Source organism: Perca fluviatilis, chromosome 16, assembly GCF_010015445.1.
Source record: "Perca fluviatilis chromosome 16, GENO_Pfluv_1.0, whole genome shotgun sequence".
NCBI lineage: Eukaryota > Metazoa > Chordata > Actinopteri > Perciformes > Percidae > Perca > Perca fluviatilis.
In genome coordinates, this window is record NC_053127.1 from 19,961,703 (window position 1) to 19,981,516 (window position 19,814).

General features: G+C 39.8%; 1 protein-coding gene and 1 long non-coding RNA gene across 2 annotated transcripts in view; one reads left to right on the forward strand and one right to left on the reverse strand.

The window, feature by feature from the left end:
* The window catches only part of LOC120544126 (protocadherin Fat 3), a 72,593-nt gene extending 53,084 nt beyond the window's left edge, over positions 1–19,509 (forward strand). The window contains exons 48-52 of the mRNA XM_039777706.1: positions 3,262–3,517; positions 10,856–10,954; positions 12,594–12,653; positions 12,935–12,973; positions 15,803–19,509. Of these exons, the coding sequence (XP_039633640.1) occupies positions 3,262–3,517; positions 10,856–10,954; positions 12,594–12,653; positions 12,935–12,973; positions 15,803–16,563 (1,215 nt within the window). The 3' untranslated portion in view covers positions 16,564–19,509. The remainder of the gene's footprint in view (positions 1–3,261; positions 3,518–10,855; positions 10,955–12,593; positions 12,654–12,934; positions 12,974–15,802) is intronic.
* Positions 3,028–12,283, reverse strand: LOC120544127. The gene is made up of 2 exons (XR_005636460.1): positions 11,866–12,283; positions 3,028–3,429 (listed from the first exon to the last, which is right to left on the reverse strand). It is a non-coding gene; the product is annotated as an uncharacterized LOC120544127 (long non-coding RNA).
* Positions 19,510–19,814: the final 305 nt, after the last annotated feature.

The window sequence follows — 19,814 nt, forward strand, 5'->3', positions numbered from 1 at the left end:
GAGTACTTATGTCCTTTTGATTTCTTACAGGGTGAGTCGTTGTAGCTCATAACACGCTAGCATTCTGCTAATGAATGCTGATTGGTCAGTGAAGGAGTGATTACAATCGGAGATCCCGCTTGACGGCATCCGAAGCAGAACCAGAATGTCAGAGTGAATATTTCGGTGTGGTCTTTAAAACATTAGCAAACCTCTTTCTAGCATGTGTATTAACAGGGAGAGCCTTACCTGTTAGCTGTGTTGTCGATGCCTCGAGAGAACAAAGGAAGCGACTCGGAGCTTGCCGTAAAGCAGTATCTCCGGCCGTATATGTGTATGACGTCATTGACATTTTAAAAGGCTTTTTAGAACAAAAAAGCGACTTTAAAAAAATCTAACACACAGCAGTGTGTATTTTTTTAGCCTCCCCTTTCGAATGCAACATTCAAATTACTAGACAAAAAATTATATCCTGAGAAAAGTGTTTTTTGAGGGGTATAGCTCCATAGAGTCCCATTCATTCTGCACTGGCCTGTGAGCGCCCCCTATATGGAACTCTGCTGGAACTGCAACCAGTTCAGAAGCCGGAAGTAACGAGGGAGTGGAACTTCTTCCTATATTAGAAATTCTTTGATACGACCTGCACGATCTGTTCCACGCTAGCCTATGGCTAGCCTCCACCAGGAAGCTAACGTTAGTTTAGCTAACAGCTAATTCGGCTAACCGCTAGCTGACAGCTAGATTCAGTCAAAAACAACGTTAAACGTTAAACTTAATGGGAAAAGCAGGCTACAGCTAAATTAAGACTTTACAGTAATAACAATAAGGACAAATATTGAGTGATTGTATTTTAAATGAGCACAAGTAAAGTAGAACTGACGTAATAGCTGTTATATATGTTAACGTTTATTTTCAAGTTTTATTTTGAGGGTCTTGTAAAGTTATTACTGTCTCAGCTAGCGGTTAGCTGAATTAGCTGTTAGCTAAACTAACGTTAGCTTGGCTGTCGACCGGAAGCGTGGAACAGATCGTGCAGTGTCGTGACTCCTCGTACAACAGCGCATGCGCGAACGTTTTGTGCATGTACAGAATGGATCGCGCATGTGTCGCGCATATGTAGAACGGATCGTGCAGGCAGAACGGATCGTGTACCGACAGCAAGAATGTTTATGTAACATGCACGCTATGCCCAGGAAAAAAGACTTCTATGACTATCTATGTCTGCCTCAAGCAACTCGAAACTTATGAAGCACCTCACATCAACACATGCTAACACAAGACTTGTTGCTGCTGCTAACCCAACCCCAAGCCCAAATGCAGATAGTGTGAGCTCCAGCGAAGGAGACGGAGCCACTCTGTTAAAACAAGCAACGCTCTATTTTTCAATATTTATTTTTTATATATTTTTATTTCTATGCATATCATATGGCAGGCTGCAATCTATTGAGTTCAAATAAATACCAAATGTTCTAAAATACTGTATATAGTGTTTTTATTCTTCAGTCAGTTAATATAAACATCTTTGACGTTAAAGATGTTATAGAACGTAATAGCTCTATAGAACATAAAAAATAACGTCGCAGTTACTTTGCTGAACTAATTACTTTTACAATGTGGTAACTGAGTTACTAACTCAATTACTTTTTGGGAGAAGTAATTTGTAACTGTAACTAATTACTTTTTTAAAGTAAGATGACCAACACTGACCGTAGACCTTGCGGCTCACACCTCTCGATTGATATTTACTGACGTTTGCCTCCCCACCGTCAGGCTTTCCCGCACTCCCCGGGTCATCGGGGGCGACTTGCACCAGGAGGCTTGGACCCCGTCATAACTGCTTGCAGTTCTAGTTCTAATTATTTCTGTATCATAAAATGACCTTATACTCCTAATTTCCACCGGTTGCGGAACAGCTCCGTGCTCTGCCATCCGTCAATACCCACCAGGGCCGGATTTGTTGCGGAACGGCTGTGGCCATGACTCACAGCTGAAGTCACGAGGACTCACCAGATCTCGCGAATTCACGCAGAATAGAACCACAAAACCAACAACAGTTTGTTTCAATCCAGAGGAGTAGAGGGAAAACAACTCTGTGCTGTGTTTTCAAGGTGTAGTGCAGGGAAATATGATCTGCTGTGAGCATGGTGTGTTTTATTTTGAAAATTAACCGGATGTTTTATTTTGTTTCTTTGCTCGACTTCCTGTCCCGCACAATCTGAATTGCGCTGAATTGCTGCGGAGCTCTCTGGCATCCGGCAATAATAGAAGCTCTGCGTATCTGCTCCGGAAGGCTGCGCAGACCGCCGGAGCTATGACGCAGTTGGAACGCAGCCGTTCCACAGTCAGTGGATACACACAGCTCCTTGTTTTGATGATGTTGTGCTTCTTTAATTCAGTTGTATTCTTTTTATTGTTTGAGACTCATAATGTTACTGGTAGTACCTCTATTACCCTTATTATTATTCTAACCATGATTCAAATAATCATGGTGTGCCTGAGAAAGGGTTCACTGAGTTGAACTATGCTTCCATGGCAGGAAGTAAGAGTGATGAAAGAGTGCATATGCATAGACTGCACCATTTTTCACTGGTTCGGTCTCATTCTTCTACAAATAAAAATGTATGCATTAAATTACATGTCATTTAGGTGATGCTTTTTATCCAAAAAGCGACATATAGTTACTATATATGTCAGAGGTCGTACGCCGCTGGAGCAACTAGGGGTTAAGTGTCTTGCGCAGGGACACATGTTGGGGCTGATGTATTGCAGTGGGAATTGAACCCAGGTCTCCCACACCATAGGCATGTGTCATATTCACTGATCCCCCATACACCATAAGAGAAATTTGAAAGATACTTTAAAATACATCTTAAAATAAAGTATAAGGATGCCGAGATTCTATGTTTTTGTTATTTTCAAACAAATCCAATAAAGACAAAAACAACATACATTAGTCTCTGAGTCCTGGCCCTGTCTGTGGCTCTCAGCCCTAAGCCCATTCATTCCAACTGAAGACGTAAATCTATAAAATTATTTATATTTACTATATAATTATATATACTTTCATTTTAAAAACAGGTTAAACAATGTCCTAATACAACTGTGCACTGTAGTTTTAAGCAAACATTACTCAAACAGGAATAAACAGTGCATATGTTTGTGAAAATTTAAGGGAGAAGAATGATGTATGTAGGATTGACTTTTCAAAAGATGTATTGACAATACAAAATGTTACTAGACTTATCCCTTTTTGTGCATTGCTGTTTTCTTCCATCTCTACAGTTGAGCAGCTTCCTCTCAGACATGTCTAATGTCCGTGGTGTGGCCAATAGGAGGGGCATCGCAGTGTGCAGCGTGGCACCCAATCTCCCTTCTGCATCGGCTTGCCGTTCAGAGCACAGTCCAGCCCACAAAGTGTCCTGGGAGGGAGAGGAAACGAGGGAGGAAGGGCTGGAGAGAGTGAGAAATGAGAGAGAGGAGGAATGGGGCCAGAGAGCTTTTGAGTTCGAGAGAACACAGAGAGATAACAGTTTACAGGGTAAGATTGCAAACCTTGTGCATGCACATGCACACACACAGTTTCTGACCTCTGATCAAAAAGGCGCCAAGTACACAGGGCATGAATTCATTATGTTACACCCATACTGAGAGAGATTATTTCACAGTGATCTATGCCCTTTTGATCACACATATCAAAGACCATGGCCCAGACTAAGTAAGAGTGGTGAAAAGTAATATTTTTATTTATAATAATATGACTTACGTTTCTGTTTTACTGCTGAAATTGACAATAGTGTCCTCTTTTATCAGGTTACCTCTCTTAGATCCACTGTGCACTTCTGTTTGAATGGTCAGGGTAATCAGCCAGAACTGATGTCCTATGTTCATGTCCTACTTTTTCTCAAAAAGGTTAATCAAAATAGTTGGAACACTGCCACTCAAAGAAAGTCAACTTGTTTCAAGTGTACCTTTGTCAACTAAGAGGACAACAACTGAGGGTGAGCAGTTACAAGTAGCTGTCAGATAATTTCAGTCTGATATTCAGCTGGCAACGCTGTCAACAGCAAGAGCACAGTTCATAGTTTGTTCCACCACATTGCATCTCTGTGCTGAGGTAGACGTCACACATTTCGATTCTCTGTCCAACCTGTTGTTTGAATAATATAGTCTGTGGTGGGAACTTCCTGCCTGTTAATTATTGATTCCTTCCTGGGGAAATGGAAATTGGTTATTTTATTGTTTTTCTCCCCTGTTGAGTGTATGCATATTAAAAGAAAAGCAATTGCCATTAGGGGTCACAGTTACATCACAGTCCGTTAATTGAAATGCTTATAGCGAACTAATATTATCATTATTGGGTTGATGACTCCAGTGTTAACTGCCAGTTTAATTAATCAATTGGAAACAGTTTGGTTATTTATTTGCACCACCACAACCACAAACAAGTTCAGTCAATATATAAGGAAAACATGTAAGTTTTAGCGGAGCTACATTGTTGCCGTTTTGTAGCTAGTTCATGTAAGGAAATCATATTGGTAGTTTTTCTGTCACTATCTGCTGAAACTTTATTATGCATTACATACAACTGTACAGTTCAAATTCAATCTCTGCATTTAACCCATCCTAAGCATTAGAAGCAGTGGAAAGCCACATATTGTTCAGAGAGCAACTTGGGGTACAGTGTCTTGCTGAAGGACACTTTAACATGTGGCCGGAGGAGGCTGGGATCGAACTACTAATCTTGTAGTTGAGGGCCAGCACTCTCTACCTCTGACCCACAGCCGCCACCATAAAATGTCATGAATAATGGAATAACTGACAAATACAGATCCCATATTGCTCAGCTTTTGGTAATTGTGCTCTCAAAAAAGCATGTCTCAGAATAAGCATATTGATATTCATGTTTTGCAACACTTTTTAGTTTTAATTAAAGGTTCATGATTGAATGACTTTGACAACTAAGGCCTCACAGACATATCATAACACCAGTTCCTCTTATAATGCAGATGGAGTAAACCTTTATTTGAGATTTTCCAGTTCAAATGCTACAACTATTACTGTATCACTTACAGGACAAATTACAGAAAGCAATTTGCGAAGCTGTTTCGGTTGCTGAAAAGAGTTCAGACTTGTTAAAGGTGAGGATTAGACCTATGTTTGGCTTTGTATTAGTGGCAATAACTATTTCCAATTAAAACTAATGTAAACTGGTCTGAATGGAAAGATTTGAAAAAATAATCAAAAGGTGAAAGGAGCCTATTCATTGGTTAATAAACCCAACAATAACAGTTAATTCAAATGAACTTAACAGTGCTGAAGTGAAGTTTTACCTTTTCAAAGCATCAGTTGAATTACAGGGTGAATGCCAGAAAATGACTCCTGATGCCTTTTACAATTGGAAAAGTACATGGGATTTAAAAAGTTTTAGGCCAGGATGAGTACATGGTTTGGCTGAGTGTTAGTGGTAGGATTAGAGCAATGGTCGGGTCTGTAACCATAAGCATGGCTGCCAAGATTGGCACAATGCAGAGTAGTCAATGGCACAATATCAAATGAGTGAGGAAAAAAATGAATGGAAAAGAAAGAAAGAATTATAAAAAGTTCACGGGAAAATATGGGGAAAATCTTTTTCGTTCAATATCGCGAGTGGCTAAGCGCTGTTCCATGGGGGCTGTGCCCGATGCGTTACTATAATACATCCATAGGTGCGTCCCATACAGATGCTAAGGGGTGCCTTGTGCGTTGGTATCTCACGTTGAGAGCCACTGACCAAGCGTCACTATTTGACGAGTTGGGAGTGAGAGCGGTTTGACTTAATTTGTTCTATGAGATAATAATTGGCAGTAGTAGTAGTAGTGAGTAATGCTTTCTAAAACCAAATTGCATTGGTTGAAGTGAGACATGTCCTGTATTCAAAAGGTGGTCCTGTATTCTGAAGAGTGTCCCCTCACCTGCATACTGAATTAGACCAGTGGTTGTGGCGCTGCCTTTCTTATTTAGTTTGATTGATGGTACTACCTTACTGCTCACATTCCCACAGGAGGATTTTTACTTCTTCCATGTGAATTGGACCATGACCACCTAGCTTGGGCTCAGAAAGCTAAAGTTGATATCCAGACATCCTGGCCCTCATGGACAGAGTTTCGGTTATAAGATGGGCCAAGAACTGACTGCTTGCTTGCTTGCAGACTGTCCAGACATTTTACGAAGATGTGACAGACACGGGGGACAAAGAAAGGCTGTGTTATGAGAAGCAAGCCACGAATCACAAACCTCTTATAGTTTTTTTCAATTGCTTAAGCACAATTTTGAAAACAGGGACCGTCTTTTTCAAAACACTACACACAATTAGCACAACCACACACCCAATTAGCACACCACCTCAGACCCTTTGCAAAATGAAACACTCTTGCAAAAACTATACACTAATTTATAAAAAACATATTTTGTTACCATATGAAACCCACACGTTTCATTTGACTTAATTCTGTTTGAACCAGTTACACACTGCTGTTGCTAACCTAAAACACTTTTAGCAATTCTACTTCTCAGTGATTAGAGTACTGTAAATGAAGTACACAGAGAAAGTGCAAATTTACAATAAGTTCACCAAACACTACACTAGACCAATGCTGCATAGCCAGGAAAATATAATTTATTTCTCTCCATATACCCAAATCAGTCAACATGGAGAATCAACAACAAAACAAGTCCCAGTTTTCATGCTACTACAGTAGTGTGCATAACATTGTTAGCTCTGCAAACAACAGACAAACATAATATACTGTATCCAGTACAGGTTACAATCACAAATAAAAACAACAAACAAAAAAATGATCTGAAAAAGTACAGAAAATACTAGACATTATCTCTTCACCTAGCTGGATCTGGCCAGAGAATTTCATCAATATCACGGGCGATATCCTCATTGGCAAGACAACCGTCTTGAATGTCAAATCCATCTTTTCACAGCTGGGGCATCGACTTGGTCACAGGGCTCCTCCATGGCCTCAATCAGGGGTACCTGAGCCTATGGCCAGAGATTGTAAACCCTCGCGTGAATATGGGTCCCCTTCCTCCTTGTCGTTCTCGACCCTCAATCCTCAAATGTCACAGGGAGGGGTATCAAAAGTGCTGATATGGTGCATACAATGAGCAGCTGATTACTGTAACTGTAGACAGATTTTCTTTTACCTGTTTCCTTGTCGAAATGTCCTTATGACAGATGCCACTGTATATCTACTAAGATTTCCCTCAGTCAATGGCTCAATCCGTGGTTCACAACATGGTCCACATATAGTGTTGAGCGACTTTCATTTGATACATTTGGTCCTCTTTTTCTTTGAGCATATTCTCTGGCTTCAGGTCTTCCTCTCCCTCTCCCTCTTCTTCTACCTCTACCTCCACCTCGGCCTCTACCTCTGGCTGGGCCTCTTCCTCTTCCGCTACCTCCTTCTCCTCCTCTTTGGATTCCCCCTCTCACTCTCCGTCTTCTTCTGACTCCTTCCATTTTGGTTGAAGGCAGGTGAACTTACCTGCTGCATTTTATATAGTGCTTAAACCTGATTGGTGTGTCTACAATTAAGCAATGATGTGTTTGCATTAGAGCTGTAATCGGGCCTTAAAAGTACGGCCCGAAAAGCCGAAAAAAATGAGTCATTTATACATGTTTTAACATCATTTATTCATGACTAACAGAGGCTATAGGCCACTTGGAGGTTGGAACAAAGAAACCGGCTAAGTCCTCCAGAGACCAGCCTCCGTTTCACCTCCTCAGGATCCATTTTCACGCTTATCGAAACGCATCAGCTGACCGCTCATTTACCATGCAACCCGAAGCGCAAGCCCGAGCCCGGCCCGAGCCCGGCCCGACCCCGTGTAAAATAATAGAAATTACAGTTTTTTCTAACTGCTTACACACGTTTTCAAAACTATGTCTCCTTTTTTCAAAACTCTACACACAATTCCCAAAACTGCACACACAAAATGCAAAATGCCTCACATCTCCTTCAAAATGAAACACTGCATTCAAAATACCATAAACACATCTCAAAATGAAGCATTTGCATCAAATGGCAAACACTTTTTTCATAATAGTAAATTTTTGGATATACCATGTACACACTGTTGTTCTAAATCTAAAGCTCTTTTGTCTTTCATAGGCTTATATCTACAATGTTCTAGAGAGAAAGTAGTCTGCTGAAAGTGGTTGAAAAGTGCACTGTAAAAAACAATGTAATGTTACAGTAAAACAGAAAATATGTATTGGGCAAAACATTACGTCTGTAAGAATAGCCCAGTGTTGTATACAGTAGCATGAAACAAGAAAAAAAAAGTATAAACATATGTAAACCAAAGGTATCATTTTTAGAATAAAGAATATGTGTGTGTGTGTGTGTTGTGAGTGTTTGTGCGTGCTTGTGTATGGGCGGGGGACGGAATAGTATGCACTTTGTGCACAACAAAGTCTGATTGATATAGTCATTAGATAGTTGCATGCAGTATGGACCCCACTGTAAAGCTACTCAAGATGGGCTTCTCTCCCTGATCTCATCAGAAATGGCTCTCCTTCTTACTCTTCTTCCCTCCTCCTCCTCCTCGTTGTTATCCCCTGTCTCTCCCTCCTCCTCCTCTTGCTCTCTGTCTATTGTTGGCATCCATTGTTCCAAACAGGTAATCTGACCTTTGGCCTCTGTATAGGCCTATACTAAAGCAATGATTGGTTAGTGTTCAGTTATGACATAATGTATTTGCACATGTGAGGAGTGTGTGTGTGTGCCCTGGTAAATAAGTGTAGCATTTTGATTGGTTGTGTTTAGAAATGGATAGCAAGTCACTTCTTGTTAGATTTTTGTGTCTTAGGTAGAGAATTGTGTTTAATGTTTTGAAAAAAGTGTTTTATGCAATTGAAAACTGAGTGAAAGGCTGAGAAATAGCTTATGGTTTTGGAGATTTGCTGTGTAGTTTTGCACTTTGAGTGAGAGGTTTCAAAAATCGTGTGACATGAAAAGATTTTGTGTGTAAGCAGTTGGAAAAAACTGTAAGACCAAACCCGAAATTGCAAAGAAATGACATCAATTTCTGTGTCAAATGCATACAAGTGTGTTTAGTGTTTTGCAAATCACTGTGTGTGATGTTTTGCAAAAAGTGTGAATCTGTGTTCAGATTTGGGTATATGGAGAGAAATAAATTATATTTCCCTCAGTCTGCAGCATTGGTCTTGTGTAGTGTTTGTGTCTGCTAATTGTGTGTGTGGTTGTGCTAATTGTGTGTAGTGTTTTGAAAAAGACTGTCCCTGTTTTCAAAATTGTGCTTAAGCAATTGAAATAAACTGTAACACTAACCAATCACTGCTTTAGTATAGGCCTATACATAGGTCAAAGGTCAGATTACCTGTTTTGAACAATGGATGCCAACAATAGACAGAGAGCAAGGGGGAGTAGGAGGGAGAGACAGGGGACAACAACAAGGAGGAGGAGGAGGAGGGAAGAAGAGAAAGAAGGAGAGCCATCTCTGATGAGATCAGGGCCACACTTATTCATCATGTGATCAACCACGGATTGACCAATGAGAGAAGCCCATCTTGAGTAGCTTTACAGTGGCGTCCATACTGCACGCAACTATCTAATGACTATTTCAGCATTACAAATCAATCAGACTTTGTTTTGCACAAAGTGCATACAATTCCCCCCCTCCTGCCCCAACACACAAGCACGCACAAACAAGCACACACACACACACACACACACACACACACACACACACACACACACACACACACACACACACACACACACACACACACACACACACACACACACACATTTTTTATTGTAAAAATTATACCTTTGGTTTACATATGTTTGTACTTTTTTTTCTTGTTTCATGCTACTGTATACAACACTGTGCTATTCTTACAAATGTAATGTTTTGCCCAATCAATATTTTCTGTTTTACTGTAACATTACATTGTTTCTTATAGTGCACTTTTCAACCACTCTCAGCAGATTACTTTCTCTCTAGAACATTGTAAATGTAGATATAAGCCTATGAAAGACAAAAGAGCTTTAGATTTAGAACAACAGTGTGTACATGGTATATCCAAAAATGTACTATAATGAAAAAAGTGTTTGCCATTTGATGCAAATGCTTCATTTTGAAGGAGATGTGAGGCATTTTGCATTTTGTGCATGCAGTTTTGTGAATTGTGTGTAGAGGTTTGAAAAAAGGAGACATAGTTTTGAAAATGTGTGTAAGCAGTTGGAAAAAACTGTAAAGGAGCAGACCTGGAAACGCAGTGGGTGTACTGGGATTTGTTGAAAATGCTGTTAGGCAGCCTTTGAGCACATGCTTGAATAAAAATTTTGAGTGTAGTGCAACTTAAATTTCTTTAGGTGGCATTAGTTTGTTGTGTGTGATTCTGAAGAATTGGTGTAGATATTCTATAGTCTATACTAATACAATACTCAAATGTCCATATGTACATTGAAAGAGTTGTTGTAATCATGTATCCTGTTCATCCTGGCTGTTAAGACATCCCTTCAGTGTAAGAGATGGGAAAATCCACAGTTCTTGCAGTACAGTACATTCCAAATCAAGTGCCTACCCACCTGATTTGGCTAACTAAGACTGCATAGTGGAGTCACGCCAGGAAGGGATCTCTTCACAGCCAGGATGGACTGAAGGAATGATTACAACATTCAATAACTCTTTAAAATGTACATATAGGCATTTTAGTATTGTATTAAGATATACTTAAAATGTTGAATTAATATATGTTATATTTTTTGGGGGTTATTGGTTATTAAGTAAATGCTTCTGAAAGGGGTTTGGAAATAAATATGTACCTGTGTTTTTTGGTGTGTTTGTACATTAGACATGCCAGAGCAGGTGAATGAGGTGACATGTCTCTCAGACTCCACCTCTGATGAACACTCCCTCAGTTCCTACACGTCTGAGTCCTTTGATGATAATGGTAAGACTCTTAATGCTATACAACCCAACACACTATATCACTCCACATACTGTAAGGTCTCTAAAAGTTATTCAAAAGAAAGAAAAAGTCACTCTTCAAGTAGAAATTGATTCACATTTTTTAGGCACATTCAAACAAAGTCTGGGAACCACAGCTGTAGATACAACTCACTGAATCTTACATAATGAAAAGCAAGCTGAAAATAGACCAGTGGAAATGTTTCATGCAAGGTACCTTATTGCAACCAAATCCATATGTGCAAATGCATTTACAGTTAATGCACAGGTCTCCATTGACTCTTCAATTCTATAGTGACTTTTTCCAAGTTAACTCAATAGCACTGATCTTTCCTTGGTTTAAAGTTAGGAAACCGAAACCGAAAACCCTCTGATTATGTGTGTGTGCTTGGGTGTGGGTGTGTGTTTTTCAGATAAGGAACCCATGTGGATGCTCTGTTTCCTGTCTTTTACTACTACAGTTGCTGCTACTACCTCATGTCACTCCCACCCTCTTATAGGACTAGGGATGCACCAAATCCATTTTTTTTGGGTTCGGCCGAATACCGAATCCACTGGTTAAGATTCTGCCAAAACCGAATACCGAATCCTACTCCCATCCTCAGTCCATTAACGCAGTAAACACATTAATGAAATAAACAACGTCCACAGCCTCTACAATAGTTAAATCTAACAACTTAATGTTTAATTCACACGCTCTTTTCACATCGTAGGAAAGCACATCGCTATCGCCAGATGAGTGACAATTTTGTTTGGCAAATTTTCGCTAACCAGTGTATGATGAAAGCATGTTGGGTGGGTGAAATTATAAAGCTAACGTTGGCTAACAAGCAGCAGCCTGGGAGAGTCTGGTTAACACAAGTTTTTAGCTGTGACTGTCCTTCTATCCCGTACCTGAAGTTGCTGCATTTTGGCAGCTGTCTGTAGATTCCTTCATGCGCGGCTCGTATTCTTTCGGATGTTTCATGCGCAGGTGTTTTGGCAGCGGCAATGTTGTGTGTTTTTTGGGGTCCTTGCCACCACGGAACAGGTCGGCATTGCGGGTTGGGGCGTGCGGCTCGGCTTGGGTCGCCTTCGTTTGGCTGGGGGTGCTGCCGGGCGGTGCTTTTTCTGCTTGTGAGTTCCATTTTTACTTTCTCACAGACTACTGCAACGGTCCACCTACGTAAATTCCTTCCCGTAATCAACGGCGGCGTCATTACGTCGACCAGCATAGCGCACTTAGTGCAAGCCTAGGGTTCGGTTGGTGGAAACAAATTCTAAGGTTTGGCAGAAACCGAACCCCGTCAAAAAGCCCAATATTCGGCCGAACCCGAACCCGAATCCTGGATTTGGTGCATCCCTATATAGGACACACACACACACACACACACACACACACACACACACACACACACACACACACCACATGCATACAAACGTGTTGGCAAGACAAACAAATCTCCTCTGTTCCCAATACATGTGCACACACCTGCTCATGCACATCCTCCATTTCAGCTCAGTCACACCCAGCACATGAAACCTTACCCTATTCACAAGTGCACTGACATTGTTTCTGTTCTTCTTCTTCTTCTTCTTCTTCTTCTTCTTCTTCTTCTTCTCTCTTTCTGTATTCTGCCTAGCCTCCATAGTGACAGTCATACGTCTAGTCAATGATGCTGTTGATAATATTGAAAGTGAAGGTATGAAAGTATATCTTCTGTTAACTTCTCTATCTCGTTTTTGTCTATCTTCTGATGCCAAAGTATTTGTTCAGTGGTGTAGCTCTAAGATATAATGTACTGAATTCAGCCAAGCCTCTGTTGTTGTCCTTTCTATTCAGAATAAAACATCCTGCTTAGATTTCCAATATCTGTCTCAGTTTCTGACACTGGATCTCTGTGTGTTTCAATTTTCCCCCTTTGGTTTCTGTGTTGTTTGTCTCAGTCTTTCTCTGACTTTAGATTTCTCTCTCCCTTTGTAGTGTCAAACATGGACAAACAACAGCAGCGGAACAGCCCTGGTGAGTGAGATGCAAAGCAACTGAAAAACATCTTAATAACCTTTTGTCCCTTTGGCTTTATTTCCCAAGCTGTGATCCCAAAACCCAACCTTTTGTGTTCTTTACATTATTTACTCTAAATACTTTTATTTTAATTTTTTTATTTTATCAGAGCCGATACAGAACAGATTACCATTTCTGTTTATGCAAAATTTCTGCTACCCAGACTTTATAAGGTTCCCTGTTTCCTTTTGGTTAAATAACCAAATATTAATGGATCCTTTTCAAGAATGTCTGTTTATTTTTTTTTATGTTAGACAACGGATATTGTCAGATATTAAATATTAATATCAGCATTGACTTCAATAACTCCAGGATCAGTTAGGGTCTTTACACTTCCCAATTTCATCCACCTCTTCAAACACGATCGTGAATGGTTTAACAGTTAGCAAAACATCAGTCTTTTCCCATCTTCCATACAACATTTATAAATATCAATATTAGGACCTTGCTAGCTTCATATTTTAGAATCAGGACCTTTATTCGGATTAAGACGTGTGTGGAAGATTTTTACTAAAGTAAGTTGGCTACACCTCTTGTTTCAATGTGTCAGATATACATCATTAACATTTCAATTTATGCTGCTCGTGTCAGCTGCAGATTGTAACTGTGGGTTGTGATTGATTAACAATATTGGTAATTACATTATGGCTTCCACCGAAAACTAGATTGTTTCTGCTTTTTTAACCAACAAAAGCCGATAAAGATCAAAATTGAATTGTTGTTTATTTATGTCTTGTGGGTTTGATAATGGATTTGAGATTGTTTAGATTGGGTAAATGGATTTTATACTGGATTCAGTTGTTTGCGCTCATGTCAAGAAAAGTGACTATACAAGGCAAACTGCAGAAACAACTGCATAAAAAATACCACTATATTAAGAGAAAATAAAATCTGATTTATAATGAGGTGAACAGAATTCATGTCTGTTATTGTCCATTTGACATATCATTAATCCCACTTGCATGAGATAACATGTGTTTGTGTGTGCAATTACAGGGACCACAGATGTAAATTAGCTGTATAGCTAACTCTGGTACAGGGCTTGAACTGTGCATAGTCCTTGACAAATAAACTAATAAACTAAACAGTGTGCATGTGTATGTATGTGCATATTACTTGTTATGCATTTTGTCAGCGTGTGTGTATCTGTCTGTTTAAATGTATCTACGATATGCTAAATGGATCTCTGCCAGCCTTCGTCTTTCATTATCCAGTTGTGTTTTCTTCCGTGTCATAATTCACCGTGTCTTTCTGCATTCAGTTTCATCATCAAAGGATTCTTGTCCCAATAGATATTTCTTTAGTTTTTTCGCCACCTGCAGAGCAAAAATGAGATTTGTGTAGAGTTCATCAAAGAGTACATTGTGGATTGTAAGAAAAAAAATTGTTTTCCCCCTTTAACCTTTCTTATGAACATATTTCAAACAGAGATAGGGAATCCAGGGAATAAAGCCTCAGGCTCCTAACACAGTATGTTAACTAAAATCCTTTTCTTAACTCTCTTAAGTAAGTTGTCTCTCTACTTCCATTAAAAACATACTATTTCTCACTGCAATTATTATTCCAAACTATTTACCAGAGATAGGGATTTTCTAGCAGCATGACATGCAGAACTCCCAAATATCTCTGTCCACGCCTGTCATGCATTATATACCAGGAGCTGGCACCACTTATGAAGTGTACTCTCCATCCCACACAGAAGATGACTTCCCTGGCTCCTCTGTTATTTTGTTTCACTATTTTTTCACTCACAGCTCATTAATCAGGATTTATACAACCTATTTCTCGAAAGTAGTGGATTAGTGGGGAGTTCTGTGTCAGTTCATTTAACAACATGAACTCTGTAAAAAAAAAAAAAGAATGTTGTTGACTGGTTTAATTTGCACATTAATAAATTCTCAATAAGAAGTGGAGCAATTACACAACGTATACAAACACTCAGTCCCACAGAACAGGCAGTAAGCTCCATAGTGACACAACAAGAAACAGAGCTGTTCATGAGCCTCCCGCTGCATCAGAGACACAAACAAACACATACTTCCTCTCAAACATGCAGCACACACTCACACATGCACACACACGCTCTCACGCACATAACAAGCAACACATTTCTATGAAAATAAAATGAGATCAAGGGAGTAGATGAGAGCAGAGGAAAAACTAAAAAGGAGGAACACAACAAGCCAGAGTATATGCATAAGCTATTAATTAATGTTAGGAGCGTTGGCTGACATTTGTTTTTCTTTTAATTAAAGGAGTTTGTTTATTAGGAAGCAGTCAATTCCAGATTTTGGCACCTTGTGTTTTCTTTTTACACCTAGAGTTTGGCTTTATAAGGGCAGAGATGGAATTTACAGTGATTTGAGTAATTGTGGCCAATCCCTCCAGTAACTGAAAGCATATTCACTGGTGTTACCTCGCTTACCTCCTGTAGATAAGATTGCGATGATACTGTTTTTTAGAAGTTAAGTGATTTATTGTTGTGGCACCTTTTGCCGGCTGATCCTATTAGATAGATAATCTGATCCTTGCTTAAGGCTGTTTGTAACGTACCACACACATTCAAAAGAGAACTACATATTTCCAGTGATTTGGCAGCGCTACTTTGTCCAGGGAATAAAGCCTCAGGGTCCAAACAGTATGTTAACTAAAATCCTTTTCTTAACTCTCTTAAATAAGTCGTCTCTCTACTTGTTGTTCCATTAAAAACATGCTATTTCTCACTGCAATTATTATTCCAAACTATTTACAAAAAACTCTTTCTGTATTCATCCTTTTCTTTTTCAGCATACCGCTTGGAGTCTTCCAGTCAGACTTCGAGCTGGTTGTCACCATCACGTCTGCGTCCACCAGAGGTGGGATCCCATTCTGACCTCAGTGACACCCAGCAAAACATCAGACGAGGAGGCAGCACACGGTCTCTCCAGCTGGACTCCAAAGCGATGGGCTACGGCGGTGCCAGGGGCCGAGAGCGGGGACCGGAGATCGGGAGGAGGACCTTCCAGTGGGAGAGGAATCAATCGGGTGAGTGGGAGAGGAAACGTATCCTGGACAGAGGAGAAAAGAGAATGCGTGACGGGGAAGTTAAGGACACAGGCAACAGGAGCAGAGACATGGGGGTGAGCCAGGACCACAGAGACCAGCAGCAGTTGCATGGCCATGGCAGCAGTGAAGACAGCTCCTCGCCTGTTTATGAGGAATACCGAGAGTTCCGCCATGACCCAGAGCAAAATGAAGACACAGAGAGCCTTTACGACACTCTACCCCCAACCCGACTAGCCTACGAAGGATACCCGGAAAGCCCCGCGGGCATCAACCTGCACCCGGCTCAACTTTTACCCCCCCTCAGGGCATGGGACTTACAGATAGGGGAGTGGAGGGGATCACAGGAGGATCGCAGAGGGCTTGGCTCTAGCAGTCTGGCAGGTTCTGGGGACGAACTAGAGAGACTACTGAACCTGGTGTCCCTTAGAGCCAGGAGAGCCACACGAACAAACAGAGCCTCTACCCAATCTGAACCCTCAACAGACTGGAATGAACTTAAATGAGCACACAAGACAATCAATTTAATATTCCTTTATAAATTAAAGAGAGGCAGTGACCTTCTCTGATAACACTTGACATTAATATGATTACAATGTTGGTCCAACACCTAAAAATAATTAAAGGAGAATATTACCATATATACTTTTATTATCCCATATTATCGTCCTGCTGTAAGCAAACACTTATCCATCACTAATCCCCTGGCTCATTTATAAGCTGGAGGAATAAGAGGAAATATATGTGTTCTCTAGACGCCTTCACCTGTGCTGCATGAGAGTTAGCTGAGATTGGCTGTGAATCAATGCTATTAGATTTATTATTTATAAAACCACTGGAGCACAGCATTTATCAACATCAAAATATGAAAGGAAGTAGTCTGTCTGTTTTTATATGATAGCCTACCACTGTATGTACATATGATATTGTTTATTTCATCCTTTGTTCTGTTGAATGGTACACGTACAGATACACACACAATCATTTTGTTAGCTCATCCATGTAATGCTTAATGCATTTCTTAATTTTATTGGCAAGTGCTCGGGGTGGTTTTGAAGATAACTATTCGCCCACATCCCAGACATAGCCTCAGAGATGCTATTAAGATTACCAGATGTTGATACCAGAAGATTTTTATTTAATAATGTCATTATTCCATAATTATTTATTTAATAATTACGCTATGTAATGTATTATTGGTTGTATTTGGTTGCTTAAGAGCCTTTTCATGAACACAGGCATCAGGGGCATATATTGCTATGATTAAATACAGCACTTTAGGTAATGCTACAGTTTTACTCATGCAGCTCAACAATAGTTTTGACCTATCAGTTTAACTCACAATACCTGCTATGCAGTTATGAAAGACAGTGTGTGGAAATATACAGATTAATTTATGCACACAGATTCTGATGTACATTATGTACCTTTTACTATATATATTACCAAAGCTGAACTTTAAGCAGCAGATAGAAAATAATCCCACTTAACACCCACTATTAACATGTTATACGAATTTTCAGGATTTATGTGCTGAAAGGCTTAGAGAATTATGTGGAAATGCATCCGTAAAGTACCCAAGACATCTACACATGGTAAACACTCCTCCCCTTCTGCTATCTCCGCCATCTATTTTGCAAGGTCACCGTTGCTGCATCTGGAGCTTAGCGTCGCCAAGACAACTGTAATTAGTTTAAAGAAATGCAAACAAGCCAGAGAATTTTTCCCCCCTATCCCAGAATGATGAGCGGTGTAGCCAGACCATACTCCACCGCTGGAGTATGTTCTGGCTATGCTAGACTAATGTATTCACAACTACAGTTCAGGACAGTTGTGGAGTGTAAATGAGCCAGACTAAATGTCACAGACACAGCTGCACTAACTTGCCTTCACCTCACACTTAAGATATATATTCTGATAAAAATGGCTCCTTGTGTTTGATTTGAAAAGGAGAATTTTTTTTGTTGACAAAACACTCTTTGTGATGGAGAGGAAAAACATTACATCTTGCGCAAGGATGTAAACAGGAAACAATATGCATAGCAAACTGTTTTGGACTCTTGAAGGACAGAGTAGATATTACCAGGTGTAAATGCAAATCATCCACATCAGACAGAATGTGCTCTTAATGATGATGTAACATTGTGAAGAAATACAGCACTTACAAATTCAAGGGCACACTGTCAAATGGAATCCTAAGAATTCTAACAGAAAATACTATTAAAATGTATGTTAAGTTTTGAACTGCTTTTGTTGTGCAAGTAAAAAATGTCTGCTTGCCAGTAAGAGTAAATGGATTGATTTGTTATTGCAAGAATGTTATTTTTCAGAATAACTGTAGAGAATGTTAATACTGAAAGGAACTATACAGATTGACTCTTTGGAAGTACTATAACAACCAACACCAATAGTAACAAATACCAACTGACAGGTCTTAACATGGTCATAATCAGGCCTAGTGTCATCTAATGTATTCATGTCTGACATTATGGTGTCTACCCATCCATTCATCCTCATTATCCATTCCTGTTCATGATTACTCTGTAAGTGGGTTGCTGAAGCGTATCTCCGCTTGCATTGGGCAACATCCGGGACAGGTCAGACAAACACAAGATAACACATTCACACTTGTGGGCACTTTACAGTATCTAGTTCACCTGGCCTTCATATCTGTGGACTGCGGAAGGAAACCGGAGCACCGTAAGGAAACCCACAGGAATACTGTGAGAATGTACAAAAGCAACACAGAACAAGCCACTTGCAAAGTCTGAAAATTTGAACCTTAAAATCTCAATGCTGTGAGTGCTAACAAGTGAAAAGCCTTTTTAATACTTTATTACCGTCCATTGAGTCATCTCGCAAAGTACCTTTCAAGTGTGCTGGATTTTCAGTAATGTCGGGGGCTGATGTGCTGAAGCACAATGTTCATGTACCAGTGTGGATGTTCAAGGACTTAAACAATATTCTCCAATCAAGCAGATTCAAACTTAATTGGAAAGAAAACGACATCTGTCTTAGGGGTAAATATGTACCTGGCGTACTGGAGCAGGTGAGCTATATCTCAGACTACATGAGATGAATAATCCCCATAACATTTGTAATCCTATCAAGTCAGTCTTGTCACACCTCTTATATGTTTTTTCTTTCCTTCTCGACTAGAATCTGGTAGATTCATTTAGCGGAGCTTAAAGTCATCGATGTGCTGTGAAGACATGAAGGCATAAGAATGTCTTCTGGAATGTTCATAAACTGTATGATAAGTCAAACAATACATTTTTTTGAAATCATTTGAGATTATATGACAAGGGTGTTATGATCATGGCTAAGATTGTTTTGGTTGGACTGTCAACAGTTGAGCCGATTTCAGCGTAATCTTGTCATTATGTGCTTTTGTTTACCTCGGGAAGTGTTTTTTTGCTGACTTGAATAGATGTGTGTGGCTTATTGTCTGGCACTCGTTCCTGTGAGTTTCATTTCTATACTGACCCAGTGCTATGATCAAATTATGTAGACTATGCATCCATAAAAGCACCTATCTGTAATCAGAAAAATTATCCTCTGCACATCATCCAAATTCAATCAATCATCCAACTTTAATTACTGAATGTTACAAGGTATGCTACCTGTGAGTAAGGTGACATTTCCTAATTGCTTTATCTACATCCTCAAAAGGTGTCATAAATACTTGATAGGTGAAAAAGGTTTAAGGGAGGGTATTGTCAGCGTACGCTCCGCACTCACTGTGTGTAACTAACAA